This window comes from Sceloporus occidentalis, unplaced genomic scaffold (genome assembly GCF_023333645.1).
Source record: "Sceloporus occidentalis isolate IW3139 unplaced genomic scaffold, rSceOcc1.0.p SCAF_7, whole genome shotgun sequence".
NCBI lineage: Eukaryota > Metazoa > Chordata > Lepidosauria > Squamata > Phrynosomatidae > Sceloporus > Sceloporus occidentalis.
Genome location: NW_028316987.1, coordinates 13,486,013 through 13,505,749, shown reverse-complemented (window position 1 = coordinate 13,505,749; position 19,737 = coordinate 13,486,013). Strand labels below are relative to the sequence as shown.

The 19,737-nt window shown below is 41.0% G+C and overlaps 1 protein-coding gene across 4 annotated transcripts in view; it reads left to right on the top strand.

Moving 5' to 3' along the window:
* Positions 1-19,737, top strand: part of LOC149309220 (zinc finger protein 385C-like) — a 148,610-nt gene that overhangs the window by 103,684 nt on the left and 25,189 nt on the right. For 3 of the 4 annotated variants that reach the window (XM_089531987.1, XM_089531990.1, XM_089531989.1), the window contains 2 exons: positions 8,626-8,768; positions 15,595-15,624. In XM_089531987.1, coding sequence (XP_089388113.1) covers positions 8,626-8,768; positions 15,595-15,624 — 173 coding nt within the window. Of the gene's footprint in view, positions 1-1,523; positions 1,599-8,625; positions 8,769-15,594; positions 15,625-19,737 lie in introns of those variants that run through there. The other variant, XM_089531988.1, reaches the window with a different exon arrangement.

The window sequence follows — 19,737 nt, the reverse complement described above, 5'->3', positions numbered from 1 at the left end:
AGCATGGCTTCCCATGTACATGCGGCATGCTGGTGCACTGTCCAGTCACGATTTTTGTAGTGGAAGCCCCTAAACAAATTGATGTTTTGCATGATATGTGAACCACAAGCCAGAGTGACAGATGCTGTTCTGTTTGTACTTCACATTCAAACCATAGAATGAAGTTTGTGGCTTATTTAGCCTGTTCTCATGCAAACAGGAATGACAGACATCAAGAACCAGCACAATGGCTTATTGTCAATAAACCAATTTCCCCATGGAAGTTAATGGGGTAATGTGAAGTTGGAGGGTGTCACGGCCATAGTTTTCGGTGGGTTTTCCGGACTGTGTGGTCACAATTTGGAAGAGTTTATTCCTGATGTTTTGTCTGCATCTGTGGCTGGCATCTTCAGATACATATTTAGTCAGATATAAAAACTAAACATTTTTATAGTTGTCAGCCCTAAAGGAACAAAAGCTTAAGGGGTGTCAGGCAGGGATTCTCCTTCTATCTTAGTAACAAGCTCGTGCCTATGTGTATAGAAACAAGCAACAAAAATCCTTCAACAGCAGTAGGCCTTTTGCAGTTTTAAGGACTTCACTTGATGGTTTGGTTTGTTAACACTGTACTTGGACCAGATTTGAATGCTGATGGTGTGTAGGCTGAAACCCAGACCAACCTTCCTTGGGTTTCAGGTTTAGTACCTCCCGCATACTCACATTTTGCCAAAGAAACCTGGCATTAGTAGGTATATCAAATTTTTCTTTCAGAAGACTTGGCACAACAATCCTGTAAATGAAGAAAGAAAGAAAAATGTAACTGCATTGTCATTCTGACATTCAAACATTTACTAGAGTTTGTTTTAATGTAAAACATTAAATCATGTTTGCCAACGTACACTCCATGGTCGGCTCAGTTGCAGCACTAGTGTTGATTCTCACAAATATTTAAGTGTGAAAGAAAGGAACTTTTGATCAAGTGTGTGAGATTGCAGGGAATGAGGTGAAAGCATCAAATGACTAAGGAATCCTGCACTATTTTTTTCTATTGCCATTGTACTTTTCCAATTGGACATGATGATGTAAACATGAACATTTTTGCACAGTTTAACTTTCTGTTCCACTGGGTGCTTTGGTAATGCTTGTGGAACATAGAATGTGGTGCTCTCTGTTTTATCCCCCTGTGGCAGAAAGAATTGTATTAGGAAATGTATTAATGTTGGGGAGGGGGAGGGAAAGTGATGTCTTTTCTGCTTTAATAAAATCAAAATCTCTACACTATTTGTAACTGAAAAAACCCACAAAGACTCTACCTTCCATGAATTGTGCAAGTTGAGCTAAGTTTTTCGTATTTTCTGTAATTTAGATTTTTGTTAGTCCTGCAAGGACTTTACAGATGTTGAGCAGTGTGACTCTGGTTTGGGAAATGCTAAACTGCTAATGTATGAACAAAACACAATCCACCCTGCATATGCTTCAGTAGGTCACTTCTTGTCCTCTCTTAGGGCTCATTCCTACTTGCCATTTAAACCGGATCGCAATGAGGTTTCGATCCAGATTATTGATTTGATTCCACTGTGGCATCATTCCCACTATGAAGCAGGATCTTTTGGATTCAGGTATTTATTGGACCCTGCTGTCATCCCCACTTGTATTTGCACTGCAATGTACCTCCCTCCCTTTTTTAAAATGCCAGTCCAAGCTGATCACATTGTCGCATCATTGGTGATGTGGCCAGGAATAATTTTGGCAACACAGCCAGCCGTAATTTCAGCTTCATGAGGATACTTTGTGGTGTTTCCCCCTCCCCCCATCAACTTTCTTTATTTCCATTTACTTTTTAGCTTCGTAGCCGCATGGGCATGATAGGCAAGGCCTCGCTCATTATAGGAAAGCCCTTGCTCACTTTGGTGCTTCTACGGGGTGATAAGAAATCACATTTCTGATTCAAAAACTATTAACACACACACACAACAGACCCCCCTCCAAAAGAAAAGCAAAAAATACATTTAACCTCTTACAGTGGAGAAACGATCATGGCCAGATTCAGAAGGAATCGATCAGTGTAAAGATGGAAAATTAAAAAGCCACCACACGTGCGGGTAGACAAAAGCAGTGCTACAAAATTGGTGGATTTCAAGCAGCTGAAGGCTGGATGGGTGACACCCCCTGCCAACCCCTCTGCCATAGTCCCACCCCTCCAGTGAGATGTGATTCTGATCCAAAGGTTGTTCCCACTTGTTGTGGGATTGTGATTCAGTTCTTCTCAAAAGAACCACTTGAAAAGTACTGTCAAATAAAAGCGGGTTTTCTGCATTTACTCCGCTTTCATGGAACTCTATCGGATCAAAATCAGATCAAAACCAATGACAAGTGGGGATGACGGAAATTTAACCCGATCTGCAATTCAAAGTAAATGATAGTGGGAACGCGGCTTTATTGTTTAGACTCTAGAGTGCTCTTTCTGGGATTCCCCCCCCCCCCCAATGCTAGTGAATTTGGGGTGGGAAATAATGTGGAAATGATATACATTTTTTGTGATCATGCTAATAACACAAAGCTACTTACACTCATTTGTATACATTAATGAAACCAGAATCACCCCTGTAGTAATTCTAATGCCGCAAGGATAATAAAATTGCCTCTCCTCGTGCTGGAGTGAGGAAGCCCTGATCTTCCACTTGCTTTAGACTTCTGCTTGTGTAATCCGTCACCATGCTGGCCATGTCAGCTGTGCTTTGGGGAGTTGAAATCCCAAACATCTGAAGGGCCAAAGGCACTCCTGCTGTACTGCAGTAATTTCAGATGTATGTGCCAGGAGATAACTGTTAGTGCGCCACAGGAAATAAACCCTTTAAATAATTAAAGCCACTCGTTGGGTTCCAAAGACCCAAGTGGAGAGGTGGCTGCCTGCTCTGGAAGCGACATTCCTCCAATCTCATATCATTCCAATTGGCTTTTTCTGCTCATTTTGCTCTATCCCTTTCTTGTCTGTAACTGAATGCTGCTGATACAGGGCACAGAATGACTACTGGCACAAGCCATTGCTGTAACTGTTGTTACAGTTACTCCTTCCAGAGGAAGCAAACCTAGATGAGGACTTCTTTCAGCAGTGTGTTGTGCTCCTGTGAGGACAAAGCATTTTTCTAAGCCTGAAGTCTTCTTCCAGTTCTTAATCAGAATATATGTGTGCTGTATATAATCTTTGGGAAACTTTCCTGAATTCAAAATTCTTTTTGAGGAACGGGCTGCACATAGAAAAGGGGTATTAAAGCTTCATTGAGATATTGCTGCAACTAACCTGCATTATGTATTGTCTCTGCTTTAAAGGGAGGAAGGAATTAGGCTATCATGCAAAAGAACTGATATCTGTACATCCTGGGGATAGTCCCTGTTTATATACTGCCTATGCTGTGCTGATTTAAGCAGTTAGCAAAACCTGGCAATAAAAATTGCTGCTGTCACTTTGAGGTCTAGTAGCTTCCTTCTGATAGCCATTTCCAAATACTAGTCCTGCAGTTTCAGCCCTTTTCTCCTCTTGCTTTTCATTGTCAGGGACACCACTTTCATGATATGTTTTGTTTTAATTGAACCCTAACACATGTCGACCGGAGTCTTGTGCACAGGAAGTACAGTGAGAATTAAATAAATCTGAACCAAGTCATTTGTTTTGAGTGCCAAAAATCCATTGGTTGTTACTTCAACCTTTCTCAGCAGTACAATTTGAAGCTCTGTTAGAGGAGAGATTTTGGAGATGCTTGCTTGCTCTGTCTTGAAAATGCTATTATTAAAGCATTGGGAATTACTTGCTGTAGGAAAAAACGTTATTCCTTTTGAAATGCAAATATGTAAACTGCATTTTACCCACATGGATATTGCAGGCACTGTATGACAATTAATAGTTGCATTGGGTGTCTGTATAATGTGGAGTAGTGGTTTGAGTGTTTGACTATGACACTGGAGACCAGGTTTCGATTCCCTGCTCGACCATGAAACCCACTGGGTTGAGCAAGTCGCACATTCTCAGACTCAAGGGAAGGCAATAGAAAACCTCCTCTGAACAAATCTTGCCAAGAAAACCCTGTGATGGGGTCATTGTAAGTTGGAAATGACTGTAAGGCATATAACAACAACAAAAAGCATGATTTGTTTATAAATCAGTGACATCTTAAGGGGAATTTAAATGGTAAATCCCTTCCACCAAGACTTCTGTCAATGCAATTTGCCATTTTGAGTAGGAGTCCTTTCAGTGGTTTGCCCCACCAGGACAAGAACAGGGCACAAATATTCCTTAGACATTGCCCAGGAACCTGAGTTAGGACCTTACCACACTAGACAAATCCCACTCAGAAATGGGATTTAAAAGTAGGGAAGAAAATGCAAATGTGAGATGTTTTTCAGATGATGTTTCTTCCAAACAGCAATAACGAGAAAATAAAGCGAACAGAAAGTGGACAAAAATGACACCTTTTTACTTTCAGGAAGTTCCTGAAAGTAAAAAGGTGTCATTTTTTGTCCACTTTCTGTTTGCTTTATTTTCGCATTATTGCTGTTTGGTGGAAACACGTCTGAAAAGCTTCCCACATTTGCAGGTTTTTTCTACTTCTAAAATCCTGTTTATGAGTGGGATTCATCTAGTGCAGTGATGGTGAACCTATGGCACGCGTGCCAGAGGTGGCACTCAGAGCCCTCTCTGTGGGCACACATGCTGTTGCCCTAGCACAGAGTTTGCCAGATTTTCTTACTAGAAAGCCAGAGGGACGTGGCACTTTGCAAGAAATAAGTGGGGTCTGGGTTGCAGTTTGGGCACTTGGTCTGTAAAAGGCTCACCATCACTGATCTAGTGTGATGAGGCTCATAGAGTGTTTGGCTAAACTGGGAAAACCCAGCCTCAGATATCCAGGCAGGTAGGAAGGCCACAATGTGATCTTCAGTCAGTCACTGTCACATAGTTTAACGTACCTCAGAAAGTTGTTGTGAAAATAAAACAGGCTCAGGGGAACCCTGTACATTCTCCCTGAGCATCTTGGAGGAATGACAGGATAAGAATGTACATAACTTTATTTGTGTGCCTGTTTGTTGCTTTAAAAATGAATAAATTGGGGGAAAATGTTTGTGCTCCCTCCCTGCTATTCCCCAGATTTCCCTTCGGGGTGACATTGGCATTAATTTGATCAGTACATGCCTGATGTAGCAAGCCATAGTTTACCCCCCTGGAGTCAGAGCTGGTTTGGGGAGCAGTTCCCTCTACAAAGACAAGAACAAATTTGTCCAATCTGCTAGAAAGAGGCCACTTGTGCCTTCCAGGCATCTTCGGGCCCGTGATACTGCAATCTGTAGAAAAATGTGAACACTGATGGGTTTCATAAGATTTTTTAAAAAAAATATCTTTGATCTGTTTTCTTTCCGACCCTCTTGTTTTATGTCTAGCAAATGAAGCTAAATAACTTTAACCTTGGGCTGGAGGTGTAGATTGCCTGCAAAATTAAGGGTGTGAAAACTAAAACCATACATAATAGGAAAGACTCTGTATACACTGAAATTTACTTACAACATACTTCCATAGTGATGGAATTATGTGCTCCAGTGAGGTAAGGGGCTATAGCAATTGTAGCATTGCTACTGATAGGGTCTCCCAGGTCAGACAGAGGAGCCAGACTAAATGTGCCAGAGCTACTGGGCCGAAGCAATAGTGAGGGTGACAGTGGCAGAGAGGTTCTCAGTGATGCTCCTAGACAGTAGCTGACTCTTATTAGTACTCCGCTTAAGCAAGCAATGGTAAACTACTCTTGAATGTCTTTTACCTCAAAAATCCTAGTGATGAGACAATCCAAAATGAAGCAAGAGATAGTGCTGGAAGATGAGACTTGCAAGCTGGGAGGCATTCAGCCAATTTATGGGGAAGAGTAGAGGACAAGTAGCACTGGGCCTAATGACACAAGAGGACTCAATTTAAAAGGACATTCAACTGCTGACATTGGACTTTACCATACGGAGAGTTTGCCAGAATTTAAACCGGGATGAAAAAGGCATTTTCCTAGCAGAGATTTTCAGACACATCACAATTACAGATTTATCCTGGAAACAATCAGGGAATAACCAGCAACAAATCATTCACTGGATTTCCCCATGAATGATCTGTTGCTAGTTATTCCCGGGATAAATCCTCTGTAATCGCAACATCATCTGAAAATCTTTGCCACGATCTCAGGGCTTTGCCAGGGAAATGCCTTTTTAATCTCAGCTTTTCCTGGCAAACTCCCCGTGTGATAAAGTCCATGTTCATAGGTGAAAGGACAGTATGAAGCTGCATAATAAATGTGGCAGGAATATGGAATGTGAGAAGCATGAGTCAGAGATAGCCATAAATCAAAAATCAAGAAATGGATCGCATAGGCATAGACATATTTGATGGGAGTTAAAGTGGAGAGCAATAGGACATTTTCATTCAGGTAATTGCACAGTATTTTACTCTGAAAAAGAGGAACAGGGTCACATTAACAGTGAGATGGAATGTAGCAAAAGCAGTTAAGGGATATATACAAAGTCTAACTGAATAATATAAATAGGATTTCATGGAAAACCTGTCAGTATAACCATAATCCATGTTCATGCTTATACCACAAAGGCAGGTAAGGGAGAAGCTGAGTCTCAGGTTTTGGGCCCGAGGGCCTGGGATAGTTCTGACCTGGCAATTCTACCAGAGGTTTCAGAGCAGAATCAGAGGCAGTCAACCTTCTGTGGTCTCAATTGCCTTGAGAAGCAGTGTGCCACCTCCACAGCCTTCCAGTTATCTGCCAACTCTGTCTCCAAAATGTAGTTCCTAAACACTTACTGGTTGGCATAGATTTGGTGCCAAGGGCATTGACAGCAGGGAGGGGGCAGTCTGTGGTTGCAGGTCAAAGATTGATGTCAGATCAAAGAGTGAAGTGAAGGCAGGGTGAAGGTTGTGGGTTGCATTTACTGTGTGCCTCCCCACACACCCACAAACAAGAGGAATATTTGGAGGGATGAGAAAGCTTTTGGGCCCCACAAAAATATTTCACCAGGGTCTGAACCCACTCTCAGCATCCCTGTTTACAAAGGGCCAAGATCCTGCAAAATGTTGAGAAGGAAGCTTTAAGGGACATATGACAGATCTAAAGAAGCAAATTATCTTGAGGGAATGCTGAAGATAATCTAGAGGAAAGAACATTTTGGAGAGATTGTGCTGTCCATTTTTAATCATGGAGCTATTAGTTAAATGAAGCAGGGAGGAAGCAGCTGGTCAAACTTTCCCATTGGGTGTGTGGTATAAATGGTTTGTGCATATATCCATCGAGGATAGCTAAAACATTTCTTCATTTATTACTTTCCTGTTTCTATTGAATTTGTAATTTGTTTTCTGTCCCAGTATGTGGCATTCATCTGGTGTTTTCTGTGGAATATGGCAATGGATGTGACCAATTTCAGCATGGTTAGACCAATTGGGCTTATAATGGTCAAGCTGCTACTTGGTCAGTGGCCAAGATTAAAACCAAGTGAATTTCTGTGGAAGATGTATGAGTCTTTAAGACAACATTTCCCAAATCTAGTAGTAGTCTTTTTTTCTGATTTGAAATTAGAGACACACTTCACTGTCACAACTGAAAAGATTTACCTACAGACTGTATAACCTTGGAGGGAACACAATTAAAACCTTCCTCTGTTGCTTCTGCCTTTTATGTCGGTGTAAGTCATTCATTTGGGTATTTCTCATGACTGGAAGGAGGTAAACCCAGAGTGGAAACATGGAGGGATGCAATGGGGGGGGGGGGGGCTCCTTCAGCTAACTCTACTGCATCCCTGGCTTTGGAGTGATTGAATTATCCAATTTGTTGGAGTGGGTAATTTTGTTAGGTCTTTGCACTGAAGTGAATCATGCAGTTTTAAACGCATACATACACATACACCCACATTCATTTACTGAAACATCTGTACTTCCTCACTTTATGGCCAGATAAATATACAGCAAAAAATTATAAATAACTAAGAACCTTGGCCAGAATCCTGTTGGAGGCTTACCTCTTCATAAGTAGACTTACATTTACAGGAATTAGAACTGGGCAGTTCTGTAATGTCTATATCCAGTAAGGGACTGCTGTTACGTTACTACATAGGGAAACTGGCAATGTGACAGACATGCATTAAGACCAATGCATGATAGGACTGATGTAGATTGGTCCTGATGCACATCATTCCCATTTTGCATCAGGACAACAGGTAGAAAGTGCTGGTGCACATCAGTAGAGCCCTCTGTGCATTGGGACACTCTTGCCAGTGCCCTGTTAAGAATCTTTGCAGTTCACTAACAGGTTTTCTTAGCACTTCTGCTATGTAGCTAAGTATATGTAAAATTACATAAACTAAACCACGATAAAGGATTCTGGCCATTATTTTTAAAATGGCAGGTTGGGAAATGAGTACATGAAGTGAGCAACCTGATCAGCTTTAAGTACGTATCATGGCATAGTTACTCCACACAACAAATTAGCAGTTCTCTTTGCAGGCTACTGTTTTGGAATAACAGCTGCTTTGAGTTGCAACATCAGTCAATCTCATTCTCTTTTCAAAGGTTTTTTTCCCCCTTTTAACTGGAAGTATGTCTCGTCTCTCTTCTCTTCTTAGGCCCAGCCAGTCACAACAGTTCCCTCTTAACATCACTTCCGATCCCAGGGCGGTCTCTACATTCACCATTGGACATCAAGCATTTCCTGACCTTCCGCCTCAATGGAACACCCCCACTCAACCTTTTCCCCAACTTCAACACGGTGAGTTTCATAAGCTCCAATTGTCCAGATTTGGCAGGGACAGTCTCCACGATTCCTCTGCTGCCCCATCTTTCAAGCTGCTTTTAAAATGTCCCACTTTCTATTTCCTCCTCCTCCCATTTTCTCCCTTTGTCTCCAGCTTACTTCAACTGCTGCAAACAGAGTTCAGATTATAAATGTACTTGGCACTCAGTTAACTTTAAGACAAGAGAGGAAAAAAGAGGATAGAATCAGTAGACTCAGGCTAAAGCAAACTGGTATATCCTCTCTTAGCTTATATTTTTAATTCTCATTAATAACATTTTCCATCTTGACCACATTTTGATGTTGCTTGGCCACACATGTCTTGGTTTTCATCTGTGAAATATTGGAGGGTATAGAGCTTTTCTGTATCTGATTGAAATAACAGAAATTAGAAGGCATATTGAGAGTCAGCATAGTGTAATGGTTTGAGCGTAGGACTAGGAGACCATGATTCAAATCCCTGCTCAGCCATGGAAACCCTTGGGGTGACCTGATATGAGTTGCACTGTCTCAACCTCAGAAAACCCTATGATAAGTTTGCATTAGGGTTGTCATGAGTCTGAAACAACTTGAAGGCACACAACAACAATAATGCATATTACTCAACCAGAAAAACCAGCTGGCGAGATTTTTTGTACAGAGTGCTGCTTAGGACTATCACCTAAAGTCAGAGCCCACGTGTAGCTATTGCCTTATCCCATGAAGTCAATGTGCTACTGCTTTCTTCTGGCCTTTTTTGTTCACTTGTTGTGTAATTTACCCTGTTGATCTGCTGACTTCAAGGTCACCTAGAACGCACATGCTCACAGCTGGAGTTATGTGTGGTATCTATAGAAATATTGCAAGCACAGGATGCCTTCACACACACCCGCTCATGCTCATCAAATTATGCCAGCCCTCTTTCATTACAGATGGAAAGCTTAAGCTCTCCGACTACACTTAACAAGGGGCGTGAAGGTCGAGGAGGTTTGTGACAGTATCATGGAAATGGTCACTTGAGAAGATATAGCTGGTTGGGTGGTCTTTAGGTAGTTGGAGGGTAGCTGTGAATTCCCAGAAAGGTGTATTCATTAATTAACTTTTCTCTTCTGGGGATTTCTTGCAATAGCTGGTAGAGGAGCTTTGCCTCTTTTTCGTGTTCAGTTTCTCTTACATTATGGATGGTGAAAATAATAACTGGATATTGAGTCCCCAAAGAAACTAAAAATGTGAAACAGATGTTCTCTAAAGACAGTTGGGCTCCCATTTTCTCAGGTGCCTTTCACATGGACATAATGGAAGCAACCCTGCTGGACATTTCCATCTGGTCCAGCATCCAATTTCCTAGGATGATCACCAAATGTTTTCAAGAAGCCCACAAAGAAGGCATGGAGACAATTACTCACACTTTTTTTTTGTCTCCTGTCTCCACTCTGCAAAGAAATACAGAGCTTTTATTTAGATGTCATGGCTAATAAAAAATGAATAGAGGTAGAGCTTAGAAAATTTCCTTTGTTGGACTATAGTTCCCAGAATCTACAGCAGCAGCAGAGCCAAAGGTTATTCTGATGGAGTCTAGGAACTGTTGTCCAAAAAAATTAGCTATTCCAGCTCATAAATAGGCCTGTTCTGTCTTCTGCTAAGTTGTCTACTCCAGTTTCAAAACATCACATCTTGTACTATCAAATTCCATAATTTGTGTGAAGAAGGACTTCTTTTTGTGTTTTCTGAATACATTTTATTGAGTAAAGTTAGCCTTGATATGGAGTTACTGAGTGGATCTATATCAACCTTATCCAACCTGGAGCCCTCCCAATATATTGGACATTGTATTATTATTATTGTTATTATTATTATTATTATTATTATTATTTCTGTTCTGTTCCTGGATGCTTTGGTAATAACAATGCCATTTACCAGCTTTGGTATGTGTGGTTTCCTGGTTCAACTTGCCAGAGCTAACAAAGAAGTTCCTTTAAAGAAGAATGAACATACTGACATGATGAAGCCATCCATAAAAGAGCAGTGGTGGGGCACTCAGAAAGTCTTCCGCTTGGAGCATGGGAAAATATACTTTTGACTATGCTGTCTGAGGATTTTGGGATACCCAATGTGGCATAGTGGTTTGAGTGTTGGACTACGACTCTGGAGACCAGGGCTCGATTCCCAGTTCAGCCATGAAACCGACTGGGTGACTTTGGGTGAGTCACACACACTCTCAGCCTCAGGGGAAGGCAATGGCAAACTTCTTCTGAACAAATATGGCCAAAAAAATCCCACAATAGATTTGCCTTAAGGTCGCCAAAAGTTGGAAATGACTTGAAGGTACACAACAAACAACAAAGTCCAAAAAGTAACTTAACCAAGCTCTGTTTAGTCTCTGTTTATAGACAAAATATGTTGTTGTTGTGTGCCTTCAAGTGATTTCTGACTTACCACAGGGTTTCCTTGGCCAGATTAGTTCAGCAGAGGTGTTCCATTGCCCGCCCCCCCCCCCCTTTGAGGCTGAGAGTGTGTGCTTTGCCCAAGATCACCCACTGGGTTTCATGACCAAGCGAGAAATTGAACCCTGGTCTCCAGTGCCATAGTCCAACACTCAAACCAGTACACCATCCCCAACCAAAATGAGCATGGCTGGAAATCTGTTTCTCGTTTTGAAAAAGAAGTATTTCTGAATTTTAAACAGGATGGATGGAGGTTGCAATGTGGAAAGTTGCTTTTCCTGGCAGCTATTAGGACAGCTGTGGGCAACTATGTGAGGGCCTGGGGCAGGAATTCCTGCCCTGAATTCCCCTAGAAACTGTACCCTCCGCATATCACATTACGTCCTGTTGCTGTTTTGAGAAGTACTGCCCACTTGGTCATGAAAACCCATTGAGTGACCTTGGGCTAGTCACACTCTCTCAGCCCCTTCTGAACAAATCTTGCCAAGAAAACCCCATGATAAGTTTGCCTTAAGGTCAGCATAAGTAGGAAACAACTCTAAGGCACATAACAACAACAACAAGCAGAGGAAAATGGAAGTATTTCAGTTTCTGGCATGCTTTTGGGTGTGGCAATATATTTTCACACATTTGGGAGATCTTTTGCCATGGTTTTCAGATAGAATGTGCACCAAAATCCCACCATTTATTTAAAAATGGGGTCCTGGGAAGCAATGATAGAGTGGTACAGGACTTCCGTGGTGTTGTGGTGTGAGTATTGGACTACAACTCTGGAGACCAGGGTTTGAATCCCCACTCTGTCATGCAAATCTGCTGGTGACCTTGAGGAAGTCACACTCTCATGCCAGGGTGGCATGACGGTATCTCAAGGGGACATTGCTGACCTCAGGCACTGATTCGCTGACCCTCCAGAGAGGAGAGGTGCTTGGAATACTTTTTCAGTATCCCCTTCAGCTTCAGACTATGTGGCAAGGAGTGGGAGAGCAAGAGAAGAAAATGAGTATCAGGGTGTAGTAGAGAGACTGGGGCTTGTGTGTGTGCAATGTCAGTTTGAGAGGGCGTTGGAGCAAAGTTCACTGTCCCCTCTTCCTTCCTCTTTATTCTTTCCAAAGGCAAAATCCATGGGCTGGTGGCATTTCAGCTTTTGGAAGAAGCAAAGTTAACCCTTTCCTGCCCCCATTTTGCTCTTTCCAAAGAGAAAACCCCTGATTTTTATGTTTGGAAGGAGCAAAGTTGAAACCCTTTTCTTTCCTTTTGCTCATTCCAAAGGCAAAATCCATCAGCTGGTTGAATTTCAGATTTTGGAAGGAGCCAAGTTATAACCCTTTCCTTTCCTTTTGCTCTTTCCAAAGGCAAAACCCATCAGTTGGTAGGGTTTCAGGTTTTGGAAGGAGCCATGTTAAAAACCTTTCCTTTCCTTTTGCTCATTCCAAAGGCAAAACCCATCAGCTGGTAGGGTTTCTGGTTTTGGAAGGAGCCAAGTTATGACCCTTTCCTTTCCTTCCACTATTTCCAAAGGCAAAATCCATCAGCTGGTAGGGTTTCTCTGCTTTGGAAGGAGCAAAGTTAAAACCCTTTCTTTTCCTTTTGCACTTTCCAAAGGCAAAATCCACCAGCTGGTGGAGTTTCTATCTTTGGAAGGAACAAAGTTAGCTCTTTCCTTTCCTTTTCCTCTTTCCTATGGCACATGCCTCAAACCAAGTGTAAACATTGTGTTCAGTTAGGTATTGAATTTATTGAAACAAAAATGTTCTAATTTGAGCAATATTATTTCCTTATAAAACATTAAAATATGAATATACATAAATGTGTGAATGAAAATGCACACACTAAAAAACAAAATATTTTTATTCATATACTATGTTGAGTGGGAGGGTCCCCTGACATGTGCATATAGATGTAAATGGGGCCTGGGTGAAAATGTTTGAGAACCACTGGTCTAAGGGCTACATTGGGCCCCCAGAAGCACCCCTTGCCTACCCCTGGAATAAGAGGACATAATACCTTAAAGACACCAGATCCTCTCTGATCTTGGAAGCTAAGCCCAGTCAGCCATGGTTAGAACTTGGATGGGGGACTGCCAACAAATACCAGATGCTGTAGGCTACATTTCAAAGAAAGAAACTGGCAAAACCACCTCAGATTAATCCTTGCTTAAGAAACCCTATGAAATTCATGGGGTAACCAAAAGTCGACAGGCGACTTGAAGGCACAACTATACACACACAGTTTATAAAATCTGTGTAGGAGGAAATTTGAATAATATTCATTTTATCTTCCTCTTTTGCCTGACCTGTTTCAAGGACAAAATAGGTGATAGTACGTGGCAACTAGAAATCCTGTTGTGAAGTTAAGGTACCAATATCATGTCCTTGAGCAGTACTCTCTTGCAGAGGCATGCAGAATCTGAGAACAGAAAGCAGGCTCTTGAAGAATCATTGCTACCGCTTCTTGTGCCTCAGGGCAGAAAACATGTTCCAGACTGAGACAACTGAATAATCCCCCAAGAGTTCTGAGTAATTTGCTTTGTAAAACAAAACAGAACATGAGAACAAACACACATATTTTTAAATCTTGAACCCTATTTTAGGAAGGGATAAATCCAATCAGTCAATCAGTTCGTCAGTTTTCAAGAATTCCCATGATGATCTTCTCAAACCCATGCCCATTGCTCTGTCTGTATTATTTTGGATGGCCTTCATTTATTATATAAAGTGGGGGCTATAGCTCTTTTAATGTGTCTGTTTTATAAAACTATTTTTAAAGAAATTGTATTAACCTGTTTTAAAATAAGGGTGGTTTTGTTTGTTTTTTGTTTCATCACTTTATATTTATTTTTTTAAAATGATGTTTTTGTCAGTTGTGCATTGCCACAAGAACTAGGTGATCAGAAGGGCAATAAATACAGTGGGCCCTTGGTATCAACTGGGGTTTGGCTCTATGGATATCAAAATCTGTGGGTTTAAATCCCATTATATAAAAGCTGTGTTAAAATCACATTATATAAAATGGGGTGGTAAAATGGTGATACTTCTATAAAGTGGCAGAATCAAGGTTTGCTTTTGGGATTTTTAAAAAACATTTTCAAGCTGTGGATGGTTGAATCTGTGGATGCAAAATCCATGGATACGGAGGGCCAGCTGTAAATAATACTTTTCCATTTTAGTTATGCCAAATTCCAGGTAACTTTTGTAGCTAAATGTAAAAGACCATATACAAGCATTTTGTTTGTACAAGGTCTGACTGGTGTTGTTCCAGAGCATCTGTTTCTGAAACACCAAAACACCAAACATCAGTTCCTGGAGATGTCAGCTATGGCTGTGGTGACACACACTTTGATTGCATCCTTTTTTACTATTACAATAGACTCTACATGGAGCTGCCTTTGGAAACTGTTTGAAACTTCAATGTGTCCAAAATGTTTCAGCCAGAATGCTGACTGGGAATAGTTACAAGGAACACACAATTCACTTATTCAAACAATTTCACTCGATACCAGTTTGTTTCCAGTTGTAGTTATGACCTATAATGTTCTTTACAGTTTAAGTCCAGTCTATCTGATAAGAAGGGTTCCTTTTCATAGAATCATAGAATCGTAGAGTTGGAAGAGACCACAAGGGCCATCCAGTCCAACCCCCTGCCATTCAGGAACTCTTTTTCCTATTAAATGAATTTATTATCACACAGAAGCAAATTGCTTAAATCCTGTGCAGAGAAATAATGCAAAAATAACCCGAACTGAAAGTCGACAAAAATGACCCCTTTTTATTTTCATTATTTTCACATTATTTCTCTTTCGGGCAAACATCGTCTGAACATTTGCGGGTTTTTTTTCTACTTTTAAATCTAGTTTTTGCCCAGGTTTTGTCCAGTATGATAAAGTCCTAAGATTTAAAAGTTAATTCAAAAACTCTTAAAGGTAAATTTTGTAATATTACCATAAATGGTTTTGCTGGGCATAATGGACAAAGAACTGGACAGTAAACATGAATTACTTCTTTGTTACATGATAGCAGCAGCAAGAACATTATTTGCACAAACTTAGAAATTCTCTCTGGGTTTTTTTTTAAATCTTTTTCTTTTTGAATGTATTATTTGAATTATGTTATTTTGGTTTGCATTAAAAATTAGATTGTGTGATCTAATTTTATTAATTGAATAAATAATAGTATTGAATGAATAAATAAATAAATTACAAAGACTATCTGAAAGACCATGTTTCCCTATATGAATATTCCTGAGATCTTTGGAGAGGGCTTTCTCTCAGCCCATCCACACTCACAGACCCAAAGGCCTTCTCAGTGGCTACTTCTGGTCTGTAAAACTACCTTCCAACAGAGGCTTGGCTTGGCTGATGTAATCTTTTTTTATTTAAACAGGAATTTGATGGTGAATCGGTTCTGCAGAAGGTTCGTCTGTGTGTGTGTTTGTGTGTATGTGTGCGCGCGCGCACTATATCTCTACCTTTATTGTTATGTTCTTAAATACTGTATGTTTTTTGCATACAATGACTTTCCTTAAATTCATTTAGAAATAAAATATTCTAAATGTGCTGTGCTTGAAATGAATGCATGTTGGGCCAGACCTTGCTAGATCACTTCAACCGAAACCTGCAAAACTGATGTCTTAATTTTACTCTTTATGTCTGTCTTTCTACCTCTCTACGGCCTCATTCCCACTATGGTTTAAACCAGATCGTGATTTGAAATGATCCGGTTTAAACCACCATGGTTCCCACCTAATTCGAATCACTGAAGTGATTCGGAAAGGGGAGTCATGGTTTTTACCCATTTAACCTGTGTCAGAAAGACACTGGCTTAAAGGGGTGGTTTTTTGAGATGAATCAATTTATTCTCAAATGAATCGATTCATCCCAGTGGGAACCACAGGAAGATTCAAATTTGCGCTGCTCCAAGTGGGAACTAGGCAGAGCGGATTCAATTTTGCCGCCAGTGACAGGGGGGCAGCTGCAATGGCACCGGCCATCTCGCTGTCACCGGCCTCCCTGCCTCTCCATACCTGGGCCACCAGCTTCTCTTCGGCCTTCCTGCAACCTCCTTCCCACCTTCCCCAGGTGCAGGGAATGGAAGAAGGTCGGGGGGAGCTGGGAAGGAGGTCACAGAGAATCCAGGGAGGTTTCTCTGCAAGCTTCCCCAGCTGCGGGGAACGGAAGGAGGCCACAGGGAAGCTGAGGAAGCTGATTAGAGGCTGAAGGAGGCCAGAAGAAGCCAGTAAGGAGGCTGGGCCAGGAACAGTAGGGCTAGGAGAGGCCAAGGTGCCTGATCCAAATTGGTAGAATCGGTGCAAACATAGTGGGAACCAGGAACTATTTTTGCACCAATTCATCAATTTGAATCAGGCACTGAATTCTCCGTAAATGGGAACAAGGCTGAACCATTTCTTTTCTGTTTTTATGAGATAAGTAAAGTTTCCAAGACACAGTTCAGAATCAACTTACTTAAAAGTACTGTTAAGGGTTGGTCCATTGGACAGAAAGGGAGTTGAAGACACACTAAAGGGAAATAAGGAGATCACAGAAAAGATGGATGAATTATTTGTCTGTCTTCACTGCTGAAGAGATACAGCAGATACCCATGTCTGAACTCACTTCTCAAGAAGGAAGGCTAAGATTTAAGGGAAACAATGTTGATAAGAGATTTTGCTGTCAAATTAGAAATCAGCAGATCATCTGATCCAAAAATGATCCCACCCAAGAGTTCTTAAGTATAAAATTGTTGGCCAGCAATAAAATAGGGAAATGGCATTGGTGGCAATGTTCATTTGGTCACCCTTAGTTTGGCACGCTACCCACTTTGGAGTCCTCCTCACCCACCCACTGAAAAACTAACTGACCAAGATAGCTTTTCTAGTTTAGTGATTATCTGGAAACTAGCTCCTATCCAAACAAGCATTTCTATATGTGGACGTTGCCCTGAAGTCTTCTCAAATGTGCAAATCCCTTACAGATCTCCCAGCAACTTGCAGAAAGTTTGAGCCCCTGCTGCTGTGTCTCTTTTTGCTTTCCCATCTCTGACCTCCAGAGCTTTGACAGGAAGTTCAGTGCAAGAACCTCTATTTATATATCAGTGGGAACATCCCAGGGATAAAACAGAAGTAATCTGAGACAACGCAAATTGGTTATAAAGCAGGGAAAATTTTCTCCCCTTACTCCCGGAAAACACTGCTCTTAAAATATGCTGTTAGGTTTTCTGAGAGTTCTCTCCCTGAACTGGGAAAGAGGAGGATCTTTCTATCAACCTCTCTGGAAAAGGATATGAAGAACAGAAGAAAGTGGTAGGTAGGTACCATTTTAAGGACGGAAGACACAATTGCAGTCAGTCAGGTTTCTTACAACAAGATTTTTAGGGATGTTTCCCCGTTTATGAACTGAATGAGAAGAGCGTTCCCTAAGATTTCCCTTCTTGGGTTGGGATTTTGTATATATAGGAAGGAAAGGAGAGTAGAGCTGGTTGCTTGCATATTTTTTAAAAATGGAAGTATTAGAGTTAAGCAACATTAATGTGTTGGCAGTGTTCAGGATATAGCAGCTGAACAGTTTGTTCTCTAGAGGGGACAGAAAGCTAGCTGATGAAGGTGCTTGCATTTATATCCAAGGGTGGACAATCTGGAGAGCCAGCATGGTTTCATGGATAAGGTGCCAGAACAGAAGATGTGATTCAAGGGCAGAATTTGGGCAGCTTTAGAACACGTTACGAACAACTCTGTTGCCCAGCACCTCATGTCTCATTGGCACACTCATTAGGTCTGATTGACCTCAAGTGGCATGTCTTGTTCCCTGTTGTTAGGACTCGATATCTCTTAAATTGGCAGAAGGGAAAGGAAAAGTTACTTCTTCACATAAAGCCCATGTGAGATTGTTAGCAAGGCCTTGCTCCATTATTAAATGTGTTATCATTCTAGGCTACCTTGTATAAGGCCTGCTATGTATAGCACTATCTACAAGTCAATATAATTATAGTTCAAGTTAAGACTCTTCCTTATACGCTGCGTGCTTTTAAGCTGAATTGTCAGAATGATTGTTGCTCCATTTTGCCATTTTTATTGTTTTATTGTGGGGGACAACATGTGACCTACAGGCTGCATGTAGCCCCTGCTGATTTTTAAAGCCTTGTATAGCTCTTACACGCGTACACTGCCACCATCAATTTTGCTGCCGCACTGTTGAATTTCAGAGCCAAATCAGCAGTGGAGCAGCAATCAAAACAAAACTCTGCACTTTCCTTTTTAAAATAAGGAGCGCATGAAGCATATACTTTTAGAAGCACCAACTAAACAAAGATACCCCCTTGAAACTTGTTTAAAACGGAAAGAGTTGCTGGCATGCCAAAAATCTGCTAAAATTCAGTGGCAGAAGAGTTTATCAGACAAGGGAAATTGGAAGTATAATCCAATGGCAATCCGAATGCAATCATGGGGTTTCACATTATTGCGTGATAGACTACCACATGCAAATTTGGGCAATGGGATGTCAGTCCGAATGCAATCATAGGGTTTCACGTTATTGTGTGACAGACTACCACATGCAAATTCGGGCAATAGCATGCTATTTTCAGGCAATGGGAAGTCAGTTCGAACGCAGTTTGAATTAACGTAAATTCGCTGAACTAGCGGATTCATGTGAATGTGTTCTGGCCCCACTTTCTTTTCATTCGAAATTAATTAAGAGAAATTCCTCCTGTGTGATAACGTCCAGAGTAGAAAAATCAGAGACACAGTGGCAAAACAGCTCTGGGTATGTTTGTGAGGGGACTTCAGGGAAATACTGTACTGTTGTACTGCTTTGGGCTATTAATACTGATTGGATTTAAAATGAAGAAAACTCTACAGCTTATTAAGTGGAAAGATGATTGATAACATTTTGCAAATAATATAAAACATAACAAAATGATGGTGTTCATATTCCGATAAACATGTTGGTGATAGCCACTTGTTGTCCTGGTCATGGGGATTATTACATTTAGCAGCTCAGATATGAAGGCATTATTCAAAACTTGTGCACATAGACTGAAGAGTATGCACCACAGAATGCAGCAAAACCTATTTCTGAGTAAACATGCATATGGTGTTAGCCTTATGCACACAGGACAAGCCTTGCTCACAGATGTATCATCAAATATTTCTCTTTTTTAAAAGGATTAAAAACATCCATGGAGGATACAGTTTATATCAGCACCTATTGGACATAATATATACATGCAAGTTCCACTTCTTGAAGTGGTGTGCTTTGGAATTGCTGTGAACAAAAAAATTAGAAAAAAGATCACCATCTTCTTAAGGATATCACATTTGGCGGCTGGTGAAAATAAATTGCCAAGCTTTGGTTTCACCCAGCAAAGCAGTCTTTGTTTTCTGATTGTGTGCTATTGATACTTCTTTATTAGAAAGAAGAATCCGTAGGAGCTGATAAGGGAAAGGTCAGAACTGGAGGAAGTTACTTTTGGGTGAACTACAACTTCTGGATAATTATCCATGGATAATGGAGCACACCAGGGAATTCTAAA